Source organism: Sander vitreus, chromosome 6, assembly GCF_031162955.1.
Source record: "Sander vitreus isolate 19-12246 chromosome 6, sanVit1, whole genome shotgun sequence".
Lineage (NCBI taxonomy): Eukaryota > Metazoa > Chordata > Actinopteri > Perciformes > Percidae > Sander > Sander vitreus.
Genome location: NC_135860.1, coordinates 32756976 through 32777193, shown reverse-complemented (window position 1 = coordinate 32777193; position 20218 = coordinate 32756976). Strand labels below are relative to the sequence as shown.

Below are 20218 nucleotides of genomic sequence, written 5' to 3'. Positions count from 1 at the left end.
TTTTTTTTAACATTAAAGCATGTAAACATGTTCTAGTACAAACACAAAATGCAAGTATTATCCTGAAACTGCAATATAATAGTTGCCCTTTAATACGATCCACTTGTGCAACTGCTATTGTGATTTACAGTAGACGCTATCTAAATTTCTGCTGCGTCAGAAACCGGTCTGCCAAGGCGAAGCATTATTCCTGTTTGCCATTATCAGCAGAGGACGGCCTGGGCCCCGTCACTGTTGCTCTTCCAGACACACCAGAGCACACCCAGAGCTCGATTTTGACAAAATAATCTAAACTCATGATCCACTAACTTGCTTTTTCCAGAGCTTTCGATCGCATCTTAGGGTTTTCATCAGTGGACGGAGATGGCTCAGTTGAATCACGTGACCCAAGTATGGAACGTTGGTCATATTGGTGATAACATGAGAATCGCTATTTGTTTTTGTGAGAACTGAGATCACGATTCTCTCATGCTTCTGTAACCAAAACAAATGATTGCTATTTGCACTTTTGCATTTCGTGCCTGTAAACGTGTCCTACAAAGCAAAAATATGGACTTGTATTAAACAGCATTTATTAAAATACCAACGTGGTCAACAACATTTCTCCACATTAAAAAACAAACAATTGCCCTACCTACCTATGATCCTTTGAATGATTAATTGTGCGGCCCTAGATAACAGACTAGACTTGCCGTTTAATCACTTTAATGTGATGTCGAAATTGAAACAAACATTATCTTTACTTAATACATAGCAAGAGGTTATGTGTGTTTGATTTCCTGAAAGGTTTGGTGGACCTTTTTATCAATTATACAGTCCTCCAGCATTGAAATGATATATTAAAGGGACACACCAAGTACTGCTGTAGAGCAAAGTTTCTACGAATGAATCCCTGATTTGTTTGTACTTTGTGCACATGGAGATACTTGTGCGATCCACAATGCAATCCTGCCAGAAGGTCAGATTAGTTTAACATTCAGCATGTTAAGACATGTTACCCAGGTCAAGCAGCGTAGCCAATTTTCATTCTATTTCACTGATTGACAGTTTGTGGCAGTGACTTGAAAAGAAAGAAAGCAATGCACCAGCAAAGGCAGCGGAGACTGCCAACTACAAAACATAAATGTAAACGATCTAGGGCTGCACGATTTGGAGAGAAAATCATACAATACTTGCGATTGCGAAATCATGGTCTAATGAGTCTACTTGCTTGATTATCAAGGAAAATGTACAAAATACAAAAGAAAATAGAAATTTGAATAATGTTCCTCCTGTTTCAGAACTGCAGAATGTGATTTATTGTCTTAGGTTGACTGATGAAAAAAACAAAACAAAGCGAGGTATAACTTTTTCAGAATGTTTCTGAATGGAAAAATTATGCATTTCTGTTTCATTGCATTCACACGGAGTGGTTATTGAAATTGAATATTAACATATATTAAAATCTCTTCTTTTCTCTCTCCCCCTACTTCTTTTCCCTTCTTTTGCCTTTTCCCACAATTCTCTTTTACTCTCCAGGTTCTGTTGCATCCGTTTCGCAGCAGGTGACCCCCACCCCTTCGCCAAAATCCGGCTATTAGATGTGACCACGAGGTTGATCAGGAGAAGCCACCATGTCTTAAACGCAGACGGGCCCTCCGGAGCCCTGTCCCCCCACCCTGGACCCCCCTCCCCCATCCACCACCTTACCCCGTCTCCCAGCCCCATCCCACTCCCAGACCTCCCTGCACATGTGAGGGACAGGCTGCCCAGCCCTGGCTCCCCGCTGGCACACCCCTCCCCTCCCTCCTTAGAGATGAGCCTGCAGAAGCACCAGCACCAGTTGGGTGGTGGTAGCCGCGGGGTGATGGGCTCTGACCGGGACCTGCAGTCCACTGCTTCCTCCATCTCTCTGCCCTCTGTGAAGAAGGCCCCCAAGAAGAGGCGCCTCTCCCTGGCCTCCCTTTTCAGACGGCGGGTTCGCGAGCCCAAATCCGGGCGCCAAAGGTCCCGAGAGCTCCAACAACCCGGACCTGTAGGGCTCGGAGGGGTGGATGGCATCGCCAGTATCGAGAACATCCACTCTGAGATGTGTAATGACAAGAACTCTGCCTTTTTCTCTGTGGCTGGGGCCGGCGCTGCCTCTGCTGCTGCTGCTGCTGCCGCCTCCACCTCTTCTGCCTCAGGGCCTTCTTCCTCTACCTCCTCCTCTTCCTCCAAGGCGGGGGGCGGGACGGGGGCGGAGCTACTGGAGTGCCCGCTGTGCCTTCTGCGCCACTCCAGGGAGAGCTTCCCTGACATCATGACCTGTCACCACCGCTCCTGTATGGATTGCCTGCGCCAGTACCTGCGCATCGAGATCTCCGAGTCGCGTGTCAACATCAGCTGCCCCGAGTGCTCGGAGCGCTTTAACCCTCACGACATCCGCATGATCCTGGGTGACCGGGCCCTCATGGAGAAGTACGAGGAGTTCATGCTGAGGAGGTGGCTTGTGGCTGACCCTGACTGCCGCTGGTGTCCTGCACCGGACTGTGGGTAAGTAGCAAATTTAAATACACAGCATGTGAACTCTGCTGCAGCTCACACTGATCCTGTCATATAAGCCGTGGAAATCTCTAGATTCTCTCAAAGCAGCAGATGTGTGCCTGTATGTCCAGGGTGTCTCAGGTTGACCTGCTGAGGTAATTGTATGTGGTGTGTGAGATGGAGTGGGGTACGTGTTTCCTAAGGGAACCGTCTTTAATGTGAATAATATAAAGTAAAGTAAAGTGGCCCATTGGAAGAGCAAATTAAAACGTGAATACAACCGCTGAAGAACGACACAGTAACTCAGGGAAAGAATATAGTTTTTCAGTCAAGTTCATCTAGTCTTCAAAGACTTTATGTTCTATTAAAGTAATAAGAAAATACCTTACACATGTACTGTTGCTAGTGCTTGTTTTAATTAATTACCATATAACCTCATTTCCACGGCATGGTTCGGCTCAACTCACTTTTGGTACCAGGTGCCTTTCTCTATTTTGTTTTCCACTGTGGAGAGTAGCCTCTCAGTGTAGGTGGGATTCTCAGCTGATCGCCATAACGGCACCTCATGAAACATCAGTGATGACATCATCTTCAACATTTATATGCTCCCACTAGCTCACATCTTGGAAAACAATCAAATATCTATAACCAGGATTTTTTTTTTTTTAATCGTGCACAACAAAACAAAACGTGAATTAAATCCCCCTTCTAATATCATGGATATAGTGCCATTCGGCCAGTCGTGCCAAAACACCAATTTGTGAACTTCAATATTAAATGGAAAATAATCTTAAAATGAAATAGAACATGAAACACAGCACTTTTAAGCCAGAGAGCAGAGTTCACTTTGCGGCGAAAAACAAAATACTTAAACCCAGGAAAGTCTCCCAGGCTCTCCATGGCTCTGTGATTGAAACTTAATCTCGGGGAAGTCACAGAGGGGCTGGGAGGCTTCTGCTACACTTGGATACAACGACGTCACACACTCCAGGGTTTCCCTTTAGGAAATTGGCTAGCCAGTGTTTTGCAGCTGTCGTCTTTGAACTTTTCTCATTCTTGAACGTTCTCCTTGTCAGCACCTTGCTTTTGTCTCCTGTCTGTTGACTGAAAGCATCATGCATCGCATTACTTCAGCTGTCACTCTGTCAGAACTGTGAGGATTTGCTATGCTGTTCTGTGTCATGTAAATACACATGCAATTGCAGAAGACACAGGGGGAAACAGACAGACTGACAGCAGCTGTAGATTCCACTCCAGACTCTATTTAATACAATAAAACAGGTTAAAGTACACAAAACACACTTATGTTATTTACTAGCTGATGGTCTGTACAACAGTCTCACATTAAACATGAATCCATTGCTGTGCAAATTTGCAATGCTGCCCTTATCACAGTGTCCACAACCCGAAAGAAAGATTTGTTTCTCTAAAAAAGGTGTTGCTGAAGTGAGAATAGAAAGGCCTTCATTTGCACTCTCGTCACCCTGTCGTTATCAATTAAGGATGAAGTTGTCTCCACATCCCCACTGGGAACCAAAAGTCCATCATGGGACATTTTTACATGATCATAGAGCAACATATATTATGCATTTGCCTGAGGACAAGCGCTCATACAGTCAACACAGTGATTGAGGATGGACAAAGCATCGTCAGTTATGTCAGGATTATACTGCAGCCTCTAGATGGATCACAATGCTGATGAACAGAGGGAGACAAAGTGGTTTTCTAGTAGGGCTGGGCAATATATCAATGTTATATTGATATCATGATATGAGATTAGATATCGTCTTAGATTTTGGATATCGTAATATGGTAAGTGTTCCCTGGATTTAAAGGCTGCATTACAGTAAAGTGATGTCATTTTCTGAACTTACCAGACTGTTCTAGTTGTTCTATTATTTACCTTTACCCACTAAGTCATTAAATCATTTCTGGAGATTACTTATTGTGTAAATACATTTTTTTTAAAAGCACCAATAGTCAACTTTACAATATCGTCGCAATATCGACATCTAGGTATTTGGTCAAGAATATCGTGAGATTTGATTTTCTCTATATCGCCCAGCCCTATTTTCTAGTTTGCCATTTTACAAGTTCATTACTATATATGTATACGATGATGGATTAGGCTGCTAACATAGGCCCCAGCTACATTTTCTTTCAAGGTCCAATATGTAAAATATTTATTGTAATCAATCCAAAAATAACCTCATTTCGTCATCAGATATTAAGGAAACATGATAAGTTGAAATACTATCTTTTCTGACAACAATGCTAATGCCAGTATTTTCTCCTTTTGAAATTTCCGTTCCGTGATGGCATTTTCTGTTTGTGTTTTGGACTGTGTGTTCTTTTCAACTGCCCTGTTTGATAACCAGGCCGGGTTACCAGATATACCTGTAAAAACGTGTTGGACGTCAGAGTACGGGCTTATCTGCTAATGTAAGCTACCGACCATTACCTTGAAACCATCCAGAAAATAGACGGAGATGTAAGATTTGTACACACAAAAATAATCAAAATGAAAATAAAAGCCATGTGAAATGCTCATAAAGAAAACAAAATACACAAACGTGCTAAAGTTTGACACACAAAGTGTAGTTAAATAATCTGCAAAAAAATGTAAAACAAATATGGGTACCGAATACCCAACAAACTAATAGTCACATATTGGGGTCCAGCTCTCACAGTCTCAGTAGCTTTCTAGTTTGTGCTAAGCTAGTGTTACAGCCAGTGGAACGATACATGAAGTGTCTTCTCAAATGTCAGCTGTCTTATTTTTTTGTCTGCACCTTTTATTGTATATGCAACACTTTTACTTCCAGTATAGTTTGTAAGTTTATTTGATTAGGATGCACATTAATCAACATTTCTGTAAATGCACCAGTGTTAGCCAGTCGGCTAATTTTCAACTGTAGTCCTAATTACCTAGCATGCATGTCACAGGGAGAACATGCAAACTCCACACAGAAAGGAAAGAACCTTCTTGCTGTGAGGCAGAAGTGCTAACCACTGAGCCATCGTGCTGCTGTATATATGCATCATTTGCATCAAGCTTGACACTTAAATTTTTATTACTTTTATTCCCCACGGTGTTAATTTGTACTTGCAGACACCAATCTCTCTGTTTTTCCTGTAACCTTGGTGCATTTAGACTCATTCTGTGGTGTCATTGTGTATGAAATCTTAACTTTTTGTTATGTTTGTCTTCTACCAGGTATGCAGTGATTGCTTTCGGATGTGCCAGCTGTCCTAAGATCACGTGTGGCAGGGAGGGCTGTGGTACAGAGTTCTGTTACCACTGTAAGCAGCTGTGGCATCCCAACCAGACCTGTGATGCAGCGCGACAGCAGCGAGCCCAGAGCCTCCGCCTGAGGACCGTCCGCTCGTCCTCCCTCAGCTACAGCCAGGAGAGCGGAGCTGCAGGTCGGCTGCTCTTCTCTTTTTCTGTTTTATCCTATGCATGTCTGTCAAATCAATCACACTTATAACCAGTACATTACCACAGGTTTTCACTTGTGGTAATGATGGTGCATAGTTCTCCTCTAAATGGGAGATGGATTGGGAATATGGGTTTTGGTAGCATATGTCAGAATGCAGTGGAATGTGCCAACAATTTGTTCATTTTACCTAATTGTAGGGCTGTCAGTCGATTAAAATATTTAATCGCGATTAATCACATCATTGTCCATAGTTAACACCGCAATTAATCGCAAATCAGTCACACATTTTTTATTTGTTCTTTTTTAAATGTACTTTAAAAGGGATATTTGTTAAGTTTTTAATGCTCTTATCAACATGGGAGCAGACAAATATGCTTGCTTTATGCAAATGTTTATTAGTATTGCAACAATCCAAAACAATGACAAATACTGTCTAGAATATCCTCCAGAATAACCTCACGTGTACAGTATGCTCATAAAATATGCTGAAAGCATAATATGGCAAACTTAAGCCCATCAAGCAATAACAGATAGGCATATTGACCTGACTGTAACATTACTTGGTAATACTAACACAATGTAGTGTCCCTCTTTACTCTTGTAAAGGTTAACTAAACATCCCATTTTTCATCCATTCACATCGACAGTACACGCAAAAAACTTTAGTCTTGTGTAGAGAACCATTTGGAAAGGCTTTGAAACTCAACGTGCCATTCAAAAGACCCTTTTCTTTATCTATTTCTGCTCAGGGAAGCTCGTTTCTGCTAGCTATCCACAGCGTTACCACTGCATCGCTTCCTGATTTCCCAAACTACGGAGCACCCTGAGTAGGGCTGCACAATTAATCAAATTTTAATCACGATCACGATTTTGGCTTCCCACGATCAAATTCACGTGAACGAGCGATATTTAAAATGCTTCATTCCGTTCATAGAACGCTCTGTATCAAAGTTATTTTTTTCCCCAAAGCTCCGTAAACCACTCTCTGATCACGTGCCTCCATGAGCCAATCAGAGTTGTTGCCTGCACCGCGCAGCTTAGTTTAGATGTAGACAGTCACAGAGGACAGAGTAACGTGAGGAAAATTCCACAACAGATAGCAGTCGGTCATAAGTCGTCACGAGGTTTACCAATTTACCAGTCAACGCAACATTTAGTCCCGTCTGTATTGTTTTTCAGACAACAGTGACCAGTGCTAGTTTGAGTCTGTTAGCTCATAGCTTTAGCGGCAGACTGTTGTACGTCCCGCTGTTGGAATCCTACAGTGAAATACAGCCACACTACACCGATTAGCTGTCAGCATTTTAGCCGTGTTTAATCCAATTACTACTGTAGCTAACGGTAGACTAACGTTAGCTGCTGTGTAACGTGTTATTAGTGTTTACTAGCGTGACATGCAGCGATGGTTCTGTTGCCTGAACCGTCTGTTTTGGAGCATCAGAGCGCAACGCAGACATTTAAGTCGGACTGTAATCCGTGTTGCTATTTCGTCCGGTAGATACCGTCCACCGGTGCCCTATTGGCACCAGATTTTAACATGCGCCGTTAATGTGAACAGAAAATCGCGTTGCCTGTGTCTTTTCACGGCAAACGCGCATGTTTGGAAAGCGGTTGCACAACAGCTGAAATGGCTCCTTCATAGTATCCTTCAACAAAGGAGGAATGTAGCACAATATGGATGTGAAAGCAGTTGTAATTAGCCTATTTGACAATCAAATTTGTTTTGGTTAAAATCAACAAATAATTGTGATCAATATATTGATCAAAATAATTGTGATTATCATTTTGGCCATAATCGTGCAGCCCTAACTCTGAGGCCCAAATCACAGAACACCCCTGCGTTAATCGCATGTCAAACTAATTAGTGGCGTTAAAAGGAATTTGCCTTATCGTGTTCATTTTGACAGGCCTAATTAAATGCTTTAATAGTTAGAATTGTCATGTTTTTCTCACCATGATGAAGTTTGAAAGATGTCACCTGATTGACCAAGCCTAGATTGTTTGATAGCAGAAGTGTAACTAGTGAGTAAAACTATATATTCCACCTTGCAATCATATTCTCTTTCTATCCTACTGCCTTCCAGCTGATGACATTAAGCCATGTCCGCGCTGTGCTGCCTACATCATCAAGATGAACGACGGCAGCTGTAACCACATGACCTGCGCCGTCTGCGGCTGTGAGTTCTGCTGGCTCTGCATGAAGGAGATCTCAGACCTGCACTACTTGAGGTCAGTTTGTCAACACGCATACACAGATCTTCATACACAAAGACCAGTTTGGATGGATTTTGTAGTTTCATTTGTGGACATGAGTATTTTAAGACACAAAGTGATTGTAATTGACAAAAGCAAAATATCTCTTTAAGACCTTTGTCTCCAGTCTACAGGGAGAAACATTTTTTCCTCAGTTGTGTATAACAAGGGATGAACATGCTGAAGACCTATTACAGTATCGACTAAATGAATGATACATACTTAGCTTAGCCTCCATTTTTTTCTCCCCTACCTCTCTCAGTCCGTCAGGCTGTACTTTCTGGGGGAAGAAGCCATGGAGCAGAAAGAAGAAGATTCTTTGGCAACTGGGAACACTTGTGGGTGCCCCCGTCGGCATCGCACTCATCGCCGGCATAGCTATTCCCGCCATGATTATTGGCATCCCTGTATATGTGGGAAGGAAGGTAAGGCTCTGGTGATGCATTCATGTGCAGTAGTCTGGAACATATTTAAGTTTTCCTGCTTGTAGTTTTCACACAATCGGTGCGTTTACATGCAGTTTAAAAAAAAAAAAACAAAAAAAAAACTATTCGGGTTAAGGCAATACTCCGATTTCTCAAACGCCATGTAAACACCTTACCCCAGTTAAAATCAGAGTTCTCATACCCCGGTTAACAGACCTAGAGAACTCCTTTAGTAACCGGGGTATTCCTTCATATATACACCTTAACCGGAGTAAGATTGGGTTAAACGTCTGCGCATGCTTTAACTGCCACTTGGAGTGTTTTTTTTTAACCGGAAATAATCCGTCAGCGCTGTGAGCGTCGTAGTCGTTGCTATGATACCATACAACAAAACAGCGATGCCCAAATCAGCGGGCCATTGGCAGCAAAGAGCCTGCGGTCCATCTGTTTTACTCCCTGATGAGGCAGCAGCGGACATCTGGACATGTCCACGTCTCGGCAAAAATGTGGAGGGACCGAGCAGCCCCCGTTGGCTAACGTTAATGTTAGTTAACTAACGAAGTTAGCGTGCTAATTCAACCCGATACTGGTCACAGATATAACGTTAATGAGCCAAACAAGTTGTCAGTCATCTGGCGAGAGCACTGTGCTTTCCTACGCTGTGACGTGTGTAAATGAATTAAGAAATTAAGTTGTCAAATTTCACTAATTTAGTGGCCGGTCGGTGTAAATATTACCAGAGACAGTATAGAGGATCTTAGTTATTACGTAGGTCAACCGGAAGAAAAAGCCAGTTGTGCGTTGGCAGAGCGCCACCTACTGTACCGTAGGTAGAGTTACTCCCGTCATTCTTCCCATTCTTCCCGCTCATGTATACGGGGAGAAGTGGCATAACCTGGTTAATCACTAACCGGGGACCATACCCTGGTTACTGCTGTGCATGGAAACGCACCGATCGACTCATTCGGATCTATCAGTCAGTGCGTTTGCTTGCAGTTTAAAAACACTCGACTATATTCGGGTTAAGGCAATACCCCGGTTTCTCAAACGCCATGGAAACACCTTATTTTGGCTAAAATTGAAGTTCTCATACCCAGGTTAACAGACCTAGAGAACTCCTCTAGTAACCAGGGTATTTGTGCATGTATACACCGTAAACGGGGTAAGCTCGGGTTATGCGTCTGTGCGTGCGCCGTAGGTTATAACTGCCGCTCCCCATACCGCTGCAGTGGTTTTTGACCCGAAATAGAAGAGAGCAGTTGGAAGCAACGGTGACAAAAACAACAGTAACAATGCGTTGGTCATGGTCAACCGGAAGAAAAAGCCTTATTCCGACCATTTGTTCATTGGCTGAGCACCGCCTGCTGTACTGGAGGTCATTCTTCCCATTCGTCCCTGCTCATGTGTACGTGGAGTACGTGGTTATTCACCTAACCGGGCATACCCCGGTTACTGCTGTGCAGGTTTACTGTTCAACACTTGACTGTATTGAGCTGTATGGATTATTATAAAGGCACAGGGTTTCATTCTGAGTGTTGCATTTAGATAAAAAGAGTTAAATATTTTCTCTGCTTTTCCACAAAGCATAACTCTACTCTAAAGCACTACCATTTCAGTTGTTACAATAGTCAGTGTTCCATAACTAAGCATTAATCACAGTTCACCAGTGGTGGAAGTAAACGCACTGCATGGCCAGAAATCAGCACTGCATCAATCAGTAACTAACTTATATTTTAAAACTATCACACATATTGTCATGTATTTTTCTCGGCCTCTTGAGTTATCTTGAAGTCAGCTGAGGTAATTTGTCAGTAACTTGCCCTGTGTGTGTGTGTGTGTATATACACTCGGCAGTCCAGGTCTGTTCACTAAGAATTTGACATTACGATCAAATGAAAGTATTCAGACTCCAGAATTCCCCTCTGAAGCCAGCCAAGAAGAAGCCAGAGCCAACAAACTTCTCTTCCCTGACAAAAGCAGAGCACATTCAGCAGTGATCACATGACACATGTGAAACATCTGAGCATGAATCACCTGCATTCCACATACTCTGGATAAATGTTCAGTCTTGGTATAAAATCTGCTTCCTTGTGAATCCCTACACCAGGGCCATGGCCCTTTACTTGCAGCATGGTCACTTGTCATATCAGCTGTACATTGTCACTGTTGACTGACTTATTAAGCAGATATGTTTTGGTAGTTTGGGGGAAGTAATACAGCATTGTTTTTTCCACTTAAATCTTTATTGGCAATAGTTTTTCAACATTAAATTTAACTTTAAAACTACATTTTTCATAGATTATGCAGTCCTATTTTTGAGATCATTTATAGCTCCAGTGTTGCTGTTTTCAGTCTTGTATAATGTCAAAATGTCTTCCAGTTGTGCCTCATGGCCGCTATTTTCCCCACATTCCTCCTAATAGCTTTTTTATTTTCTATTGATGGTTATTTTAACTCTTTTGAAAATGTTTCCCTGTTGCCGTTCACATGTCACTTTGCACACTTTTCTTTACATGTTTGGATCTATTCTCAAAATCTAGCCAGTTGTGGTATAGTGGCTGGTTACTACTGGTGGCACTCTATGGGCTCACTGTAGACTGAAGAAATTGTTTCCCACTCTGGCTTGGTGGTTACCATGTGTAAAGGTATTGATGTTGTTACCAGAATGACTTGCAATCAGCTCTTTATTTGTTTCAAGGCTATGCTCACTCTCTAACATAAAGTGTGCGCTGAGGTGTGAAAGAAAAACTTAAAAGGGAAGAAATTGTAGGCAAGCTGGCAGTGGGTTGTTGTAGGCTCTGTCTTAGTCCACGTTAATGTGCAATGAAGCTACACCTGAGCAGTTGATATAGCTGCACCTCTGAGTTAATGTATAAGCCCTAGTGCCCGAGAACAGTCAGCAAAAAGATAGAGAAAAATCATTAATCCTAATTATATGAGCCTTCTTCTCAACCGAACAATGTTGAATTGGCACTAACGCTGTGTTAAAGGTGCAGTAAGTAAGACTTATAAAACTACCTTTCTGTCATATTTGCTGAAACTGACCCTATGTTCCAGTAGAACTACATGAAGCAGGTCATTAAAATAATCCAGCTCCTCTGGCTCCACCTACAGCCTGTAGTGTGATTTGCAAAAATCCACAGCTCCCTGTTCAGATGCACCAATCAGGGCCGGGGGGGGGGTGTCTAACTGTAGTCAGTCACTCTTCATGCACATGCATTCATTCTCCCTTGTGGGGGGAGGGGCTTAGGAGACCGTTTTGGGCTTTAGCGGAAAGGGGAGAGGGACTGAGAAGTTGTCGATGTTCAAATTTGTTGGCTAAGTCCTGGATCGTCACAATCCTATCTACAGCACCTTTAACGGCTGTTCACTTCTCTTCATTTGTGTACAGTTAATAACGTCCCCGTTAACACTTTTATAGCCACTGATGGTAGTCTCTGCTGTGTGTTGTGTGATGGTTGTACACGAACGGCTGACAGTTGGACCCCAACGGAAGAACCACAGACAGCTCCGATGTCGCTGATCATTTATTGCTACCAAGCCTTTCAGGATCTGAGGGATACAAGCCCGGTCTCAGTAAAAACTATTCAATATAAAATGAAGTAACAATCAAAGCAAACTTACAAGAATGATTCCTGTGGCCAAGCTCAACTATTAAAAATAACTATGAAACAACTGCTAAGTGACAATTGATCAGCGGTACAGGATCAAATACTTTAAACGTTACAAATGAATTCACAATTCACACAAAGATACTATTTACACAGATTTACAGATTACTTAGATAATTACTCTGGATGTACTGTCTCTCATTTAACCTATACATTAATATTTACAGGCTTCATCAATTTATATTACAGTGCACACTCACCTGAGGGATACAATGAATATGCAATGTACAATGAAGCTAAACTTGAGCCTTTGATATAGCTGCACCTCTAAGTTAATGTATAAGCCTTAGTGCCAGAGAACAGTCAGCAAAAAGAGATTAAAGCTGTAATTTTTTGATATTAATAAACATCCGTTACATTCAAGCCATTGCCAAATGAGTTGCTACAAAAAAGATTGTGGCGTCCGGCGACTTTCCCGCGCAGAAACTTGAGCGAAGACAATGACCTCTTCTGAAGAGTCCATTTTTTTTTTTAATCCTCCGTGTCCTCCTTGGCTACTAGCAAGTGCGCGATCACGCAAGGCTTGTATCATGTGGACGCGCCGACAGTGTTGTTGTCATTACTTAGAATTCCTCATGGGGGCGACAGAAACTACGCACTATAGCTTTAATCCTAATTATATGAGCCTTCTACTCAACCGAACAATTGGTGAATCACTAGTAACACTGCACTGGTCTAGCATTCTTCTTATGTGGGGACTTAAGGCTACAACACTAGTCAGTTCTCTGGTTTGAATACTAGTTATGAGAAGTTAGACTCTCATTGTTCCCCTTTTCTCTGTCAGATCCATAACCGCTATGAAGGCAAAGATATCTCCAACCACAAGAGGAACCTGGTGATCGCTGGTGGAGTGACTCTCTCTGTTATTGTGTCTCCAGTGGTGGCTGCAGTCACTGTCGGTCAGTTTTTTTCTACAACATCGCCTTCCTCCTCTCTCTCTCTCTCTCTCTCTCTCTCTCTCTCTCTCTCTCTCTATCTTTCTCTCTCTCTCTCTCTCTCTTGCTCTCTATCTCTCTCTCTCTCTCTCTCTCTCTCTCGCTCACTATCTTTCTCTCTCTCTCTCTCTCTCTCTCTCTCTTTCTCTCTCTCTCTCTCTCTCGCTCACTATCTTTCTCTCTCTTTCTCTCTCGCTCTCCATCTTTCTCTCTCTCTCTCTCGCTCTCTGTCTCTGTGTCTATCTGTGTCTGTGTCTATCTCTCTCTGTGTGTGTCTCTCTCTCTCTCTGTGTCTCTCTCTCTCTCGCTCTCTCTGTCTCTCTCTGTGTCTCTCTCTCTCTGTCTCTCTCTCTCGCTCTCTGTGTCTCTCTCTCTCTCGCTCTGTATGTGTCTCTCTGTGTCTCTCTCTCTCTGTGTCTCTCGCTCTCTGTGTCTCTCTCTCTCGCTCTGTATGTGTCTCTCTCTGTCTCTGTGTGCCTCTTTCTCTCTGTCTCTATCAGTCTCTGTGGCTGTCTCTATCTGTCTCTGTGTCTGTCTGTGTCTCTCTCTTTGTGTCTCTGTCTCTCTCTCTCTCTCTCTGTCTCTCTCTCTCGCTCTGTGTCTTTCTCTCTGTATCTTTCGCTCTCTCTCTCTCTGTGTCTCTCTGTCTCTGTGTCTCTCTGTCTCTGTGTCTCTTTCCCTCTGTCTCTATCTCTCTCGCTCTGTATGTGTCTCTCTCTGTCTCTGTGTGCCTCTTTCTCTCTCTCTCTCTCTCTCTCTCTCTCTCTCTCTCTGTGTCTTTCTCTCTGTGTGTCTCTCTCTCTCTCTCTGTGTCTCTCTCTCTCTGTCTATCTCTCTCTCTCTGTGTGTCTGTGTCTCTCTCTCTGTGTGTCTCTCTGTCTGTCTGTCTCTCTCTCGCTCTGTGTGTGTCTCTCTCTCTCTGTGTCTCTCTCTCTGTGTGTCTCTCTTTGTGTCTCTCTGTCTCTCGCTCTCTCTCTGTCTCTCTCTCTCTCGCTCTCTCTCTATCTTTCGCTCTCTCTCTCTCTGTGTCTGTGTCTCTCTCTGTGTGTCTCTCTCTCTCTCTGTGTCTGTCTCTCTCTCTCTCTGTCTCTATCTCTGTGTGTGTGTCTATCTGTGTCTCTCTCTGTGTGTCTCTCTCTCTCTCTGTGTCTGTGTCTCTCTCTCTGTGTGTGTGTCTCTCTGCTGTGTCGTCTCTGTGTCTCTCGTCTCTCTCTGCGTCTCTCTCTCTCTCTCTCTCTCTGCCTCTGCTCTAGCTCTCGGTATGCCGGAGGATTTTTGTTGACGTATCCACAATTTTTTTTTTTTTTTTTTTTTTTTCCCCCTCAGCACCTTGGTCTAACATGTCCCCCGGTGTCTCTCTGTCTCTTTCCCCCCTCAGGCATTGGCGTTCCCATCATGCTGGCTTACGTCTACGGCGTGGTGCCCATCTCGCTGTGCCGTAGCGGAGGTTGTGGCGTCTCAGCTGTGAATGGCAAAGGAGTTCGCATAGAATTTGACGACGAGAATGACATGAATGTTGGCAGTGGGGCTGCTGCCACTGGTAAGCTTCAGCCCCCATCACCCACACTGACACCTAAAAGTGACTTTATGCGTTCATGCCCAAGTCAGCAAAACAACACTATTTGCCTTTGCTGACTAATCCACTACTGACTCCCTGTCCAAATGAAATCTGCTGCTAGTTTCACAGTAGGGCTGCACGATATGAGGGAAATATGCCATATGCGATGACGTTGTTGAATATCATGATAACGATATTACTTGCGATAAATAAACCGATATTAAAGTGGACTCAGTTCGGCCTTTCTGCTGCTTTCAGTATTCTTCTAAAATAAAACAAATCGCTTGTTGAATTTAAAACAAATAAAAAGTAATTTCTAACATTCACATTGAACATTAAATTGAATATAAAAGGCACCACTTAACAAAAGAATGACAGTTACATTTTTATGTGCCGTTTTCGGCTAATATTTTCTCTCAACTCACACAAAAAGTCTCTTGAGTGTCTAGCGCGATATGTTGCAGCCTTTTGCGATATGTATATTGCGCAAGTTGATATTGCGATGATGATTAAAAAAAAATGATATATTGTGCAGCCCTACTTCACAGATGTTCTTTCACACTTTTTCTTTTAGAAAACAACTGTCCTTTTTGTGCCTCTTTTGTGAGACCAGAAGCCCACAGCATCTTAGAAAAATACCCGTAGTGAAGTTTTGTAAACTTTTTAAATTCCATCAGAGACTTGTAATTTATCAGACACAGCACTGCCTTTTGTTCCTTAAATGTTATTTGATGATGGTACCTTCTGTGTAGATACTACATCAGTGGCAGACACCAGGAACAACCCCAGTATAGGCGAAGGCAGTGTTGGGGGGCTGACAGGCAGCCTGAGTGCCAGCGGCAGCCACATGGACCGCCTGGGGGCCATCAGGGACAACCTGAGTGAGACAGCGTCCACCATGGCCCTGGCCGGAGCCAGCATCACTGGCAGCCTCTCTGGCAGCGCCATGGTCAATTACATAAACAGGTACTGAAACAGCAACACATGCTGTGTGCAACGCTGGACTTCACGGTGCTTTCCTACATTGTCTAACCCCCCCCCCCCTTTCACATGTTGTCAGGCTAGAGGTGCAGGCTGATGTGCAGAAGGAGCGCTGCAGTCTGAGCGGTGAGTCTGGCACCGTCAGCCTGGGCACAATCAGCGACAACGCTAGCACCAAAGCAATGGCTGGATCCATTCTTAACTCCTACACGCCGCTGGACAGGTGAGCATCCTTCACTCTGTATCTGGATGATGCCGTTCAGTGGCAGCGTTGGGCTCTGTGTAGCTGGTGTCCTCCCAAAAATCTATAATATCAAGCAGCTTGCAGTAAAATATCCAGTAAATGCACACCTGTGATCACATAATGCAATAGCCCATGCCAGTACTGATGTGATCAGCACTTGAAATACTGTTACTTGGCAGAAGAAAAGCATAGGATTATTTATATTTTAAAGTATTTAAAGATAAAATATGCATTGGGTTCTCTTTATTGATGAGGATAATTTAGTATTTTTTTTTTATAATAGCATTTTTCGTTTTAATTGACGTTACAACGCACAATACATACAATCCTGTGCATCAAGCCTAATGACGTCTGTTCGGAGTGGCAAACTCTTTTGTGAAACATCTTTTCCTGTTGAGGCTCCTTTTTTAATCATGCTGCACACAAACATCCACGCACTTACACACCCACAGACCGTATTAGGGATAGCCATTTTCTGGCGGTTAGCAGATGATCCGTATCAGCGTTTTATTTGCCTGATAACTGATCAAGTTAATGAATTAAAAAGTGTTCTACTTTGGCTCGGCTCCAGCTCTGTCTGTTCCTCTGCTTCGGTTTCACTGAGTCTGACTTAATGTCCCCCCCCCCCAACACTATCTGACTGGGGGTTATGTTGAAAGTTTCTCATTTATTAAATACTTGCCTGAAACATTTATATATTGGTTACATAATGGTTCCATATATCGGTTATCGGTTTCATTAAAGGAGGCTAGCTCGCCCCTCCCTCCTCCTCATCCCGTCCCCCCCCCCTCCCTTCCGTGCACTAACCCCCCACCCCCAAATCCTTGTTGTCGGTTATTGGCTGGAAGACTGTTTGTTATGTTTGGTGGTGCAGGTCGGCGCAGTTTGTTTTTGTTGCCGTTTGTGGAGCCTGGGCTGTCTACAGAGACTGTGCTTTTTTTACAGTGTGTTCAGGGGACAGGCAGCTAGTGAGGAGATGTTTTTTACAGTGTGTTCAGGGGACAGGCAGATAGTGAGGAGATGTTTTTTACAGTGTGTTCAGGGGACAGGCAGCTAGCAGATAGTGAGGAGATGTTTTTTACAGTGTGTTCAGGGGACAGGCAGCTAGCAGATAGTGAGGAGATGTTTTTTTTCCAGTGTGTTCAGGGGACAGGCAGCTAGCAGATAGTGAGGAGATGTTTGCCGTATGTGACAAAACATGTTGTAGCCTAAAAAACGCTTAGAGCACCTTTAACTACTAATAATCTGTATTAGTAGTTAATGTATATAAAAACTAGTATCAGTCGATCCCTATACAGTATATGAAGTCCTTTTTTCTTAATTTCTTTTGACTTTTTTGTTTTTGTTCCAGAGATGGGACCAGTATGGAGGTCCAGGTTGACATTGAATCCAAACCGGGCAAACTACGGCACCACAGCGGCAGCAGCAGCGTCGACGATGGCAGCCACGTTGGCCGCTGCGGCTGGACCTGCCCGTCCAACGGCTGCACTTCCTCAGAGGGCAAAGGAACGTCCGCCAAGTGGGCCAAAGAGGCGTGCTGCTCCTCCTCCTCCAGCTCGGGGGGCAAAAAGAGCAAAGGCAAGCTGCGCAAGAAAGGTGGCGGAGGCACCAAGATCAACGAGACGCGGGAGGACATGGACGCCCAGCTGCTGGAGCAGCGCAGCACCAACTCCTCGGAGCTGGACTCTCCATCGCTGAGCGGCAGCCTGCCGTCCGTGGCCGACTCCCACTCCAGCCACTTCTCAGAGTTCAGCTGCTCGGACCTGGAGAGCATGAAGACGTCGTGCAGCCACAGCTCTGGCGGCGCCGGCGACTACCACACCCGCTTCGCCACAGTCAGCCCCTTACCCGAGGTGGAGAACGACCGCCTGGAGACCTGCCCCGCCACTTCGTCCTCGTCACAGGGACACTCCCCCGCCTCCCCCACCTCGTCCCTGGGCCACGGCGCAGAGCTCTCCCCGCTCTGCTTCATCACAGAGGAGAATGTCAGCCGGGTGTGCCCTGCCGAGCTGGACTCTCACAGCAACACAAGAGAGCTGCTAAAAGAAACCAACAACAACAACCACCACCACCAACAACCACAACAGCCAACACAAACGCAGCAGCAGCCCAACAACTCCTGTATACAGACGGAAATATGAAATCTCAATACCTTAAGTGCTGCACAGATGCTGATTTTTAGTCTTTTCCTCCACTAAACTACCCGTCACAGCTTACCTGCATCTTTTTTGTTTCGTTATTCCCTTGTAAAAGGGCTGTGTTATTTTGGGATTTCTGTCCTTCGTGGAGAAAAACTGAGTAAAGATCTGTGTGCCCCGCTGACTGTCAGAATGCTTTTTGGAAGCACTAATAGGTTTCCAAAGTGCAGCCGTGTGAGAAATGTTGTGAATGCTGGTGTTTCTCCCTGTGCGACCCGCAGACTGCTGACACAGTATTTTTATTTTTTTTTGGGACATTTCCCTCGCTCGCCACTTGTAACAGAGAGCCCACTGATTTGGTCGCTGTCCTATTGATCTGTGTAGGTTAAAAATGAAACCACTGTGCCAGTTTTGCTCGTATTTGATTTTGGCTCTACAATGCAGATGCAACACCATGCAGGAATCTTAATGTCACAGCTTTAGGGACCAGGCAATATGAGTCACTATTTCCTCTCTTTTTTTTCTTTTTCTTTTTTTTCTTCTCACCAAATGTATTAGTAACAGAGGAACCTTTGTGTTCTTTCTGTATTTATTATTAGATTTTTGTTGTTGTCTTTTCAGTTTGAAATTAACCCTTAAATAAAGTATAACTATAAGGCCTGGGCTCAACATCCTACATCATTTTAGCACTAAAATCAAGGTTGTAACACAACTGAGATTGTCTTCAGATGGACGGACACATAGCTGTAGTCCCGCTGTCGGGAGATGATATTTGACCGCTCTTTTGCAGCTTGGTAACCACGGAGTTTAGTGTGTGTTTTTAGTGCTAAGATGTCTTTGGAAAGCCAGGCGGCGTAAGGTTCTGTGGAAAGCTTGATATGTTGGGGGCGGGTGGGTGAGGGTTTGATTTGAGAAAGGTCTCTGGAAGGCCACGCTTTTCAAGATAATGCTGAAAGTCATTATAATAACCTTTAACCAATGGGTTGGTCAATTCTGTGAAATTGTATAAAGGAAATTTTTTGTCCTGTTCAAAGGTGATTTATTCAGGCTGATGGTCTCGCCTCACTGAGAAGAGAGAGCTTTGATATCTTTCTTTGTTAACTCATGGTGCCTTCAAGAAGCTGTTTGTGTTCTCGTTTGTCTGTCTCTCTCTCTCTCTCTCTCTCTCTCTCTCTCTCTCTCTCTTCAAGACTCCAAACAACGACTCATTATAGGTTGCAGAATGTCTGTCTGTGTAGGAGGGATGCTCATTCACACACAGGACATACTGTGGTAGAAATGGTAAATGAAGACTTTTCAATTGCCTACCAAAGACAGCACTCAGGCTCTTGTTAAATCTTATACCTTTTGACTTGTCACCTGTAGACACAGTATAGTGAATCCTTTTTACACCGTAGGGATGAATGAAGACAAGACCCAGGATTATACAGACTTACAGACTGCTGTTTTGTACATGCTTCACAAATGCTACGCAAATAACTGGGACCGGAGAATGGCCCGAGGCACCTGCACTGTTATCTGTATTTCTTAATACATTGATGTTCTGCATAGCTCAAAAGTTAGTAGGGATACACAGGTTGGTTCTGGGTTACCTTGACCATTGATTTATCCTGTGATCCCGGTTTGTGTTGCCAATCGGTGCTGCTGAGCAGACTTAAAGTTAACTTCTGTTTTTCCAACACTTTATTTCAGAGCGTTTGCTTAAGCCTGTCTTTACCGCTCGGTGGCCGGCTTTGAGGCCGCCGAGTCGGCTCAGGTGAACCTCTACCGGGTAGATAAAAAGCATCTTGAATGGTATTTTGACCCAGGTCTGTTACTGAATGAACACGGAGTTTGGTTTGGTGGATAAGATTACATGCTGCAGTCCTCCTCGCATTAAAGCAAAAATGTTCTGTTCTTCCTCCCCGGTTCGGTTTCTCATTCTTCACCAAAACTCCAGTTTCTTGATCCTAATTTGAACACTAGTGCCAGATATAATTTGTAATTTGTGCAGAACGGCATAAGGTATTTGTATATTTGTTTGGTAATTTGCTTTACTATATGCATATCAGAAAAATAAAAAAAA

At 43.7% G+C, this 20218-nt stretch overlaps 1 protein-coding gene across 1 annotated transcript in view; it reads left to right on the top strand.

Moving 5' to 3' along the window:
- rnf19a (ring finger protein 19A, RBR E3 ubiquitin protein ligase) overlaps positions 1–18309 on the top strand; it is a 33798-nt gene extending 15489 nt beyond the window's left edge. The window contains exons 2-10 of the mRNA XM_078253795.1: positions 1519–2514; positions 5723–5931; positions 8033–8177; positions 8464–8626; positions 13082–13196; positions 14611–14772; positions 15543–15756; positions 15851–15994; positions 17367–18309. Of these exons, the coding sequence (XP_078109921.1) occupies positions 1796–2514; positions 5723–5931; positions 8033–8177; positions 8464–8626; positions 13082–13196; positions 14611–14772; positions 15543–15756; positions 15851–15994; positions 17367–18156 (2661 nt within the window). The 5' untranslated portion in view covers positions 1519–1795 and the 3' untranslated portion in view covers positions 18157–18309. The remainder of the gene's footprint in view (positions 1–1518; positions 2515–5722; positions 5932–8032; positions 8178–8463; positions 8627–13081; positions 13197–14610; positions 14773–15542; positions 15757–15850; positions 15995–17366) is intronic.
- The last annotated feature ends 1909 nt before the right edge of the window (positions 18310–20218 follow it).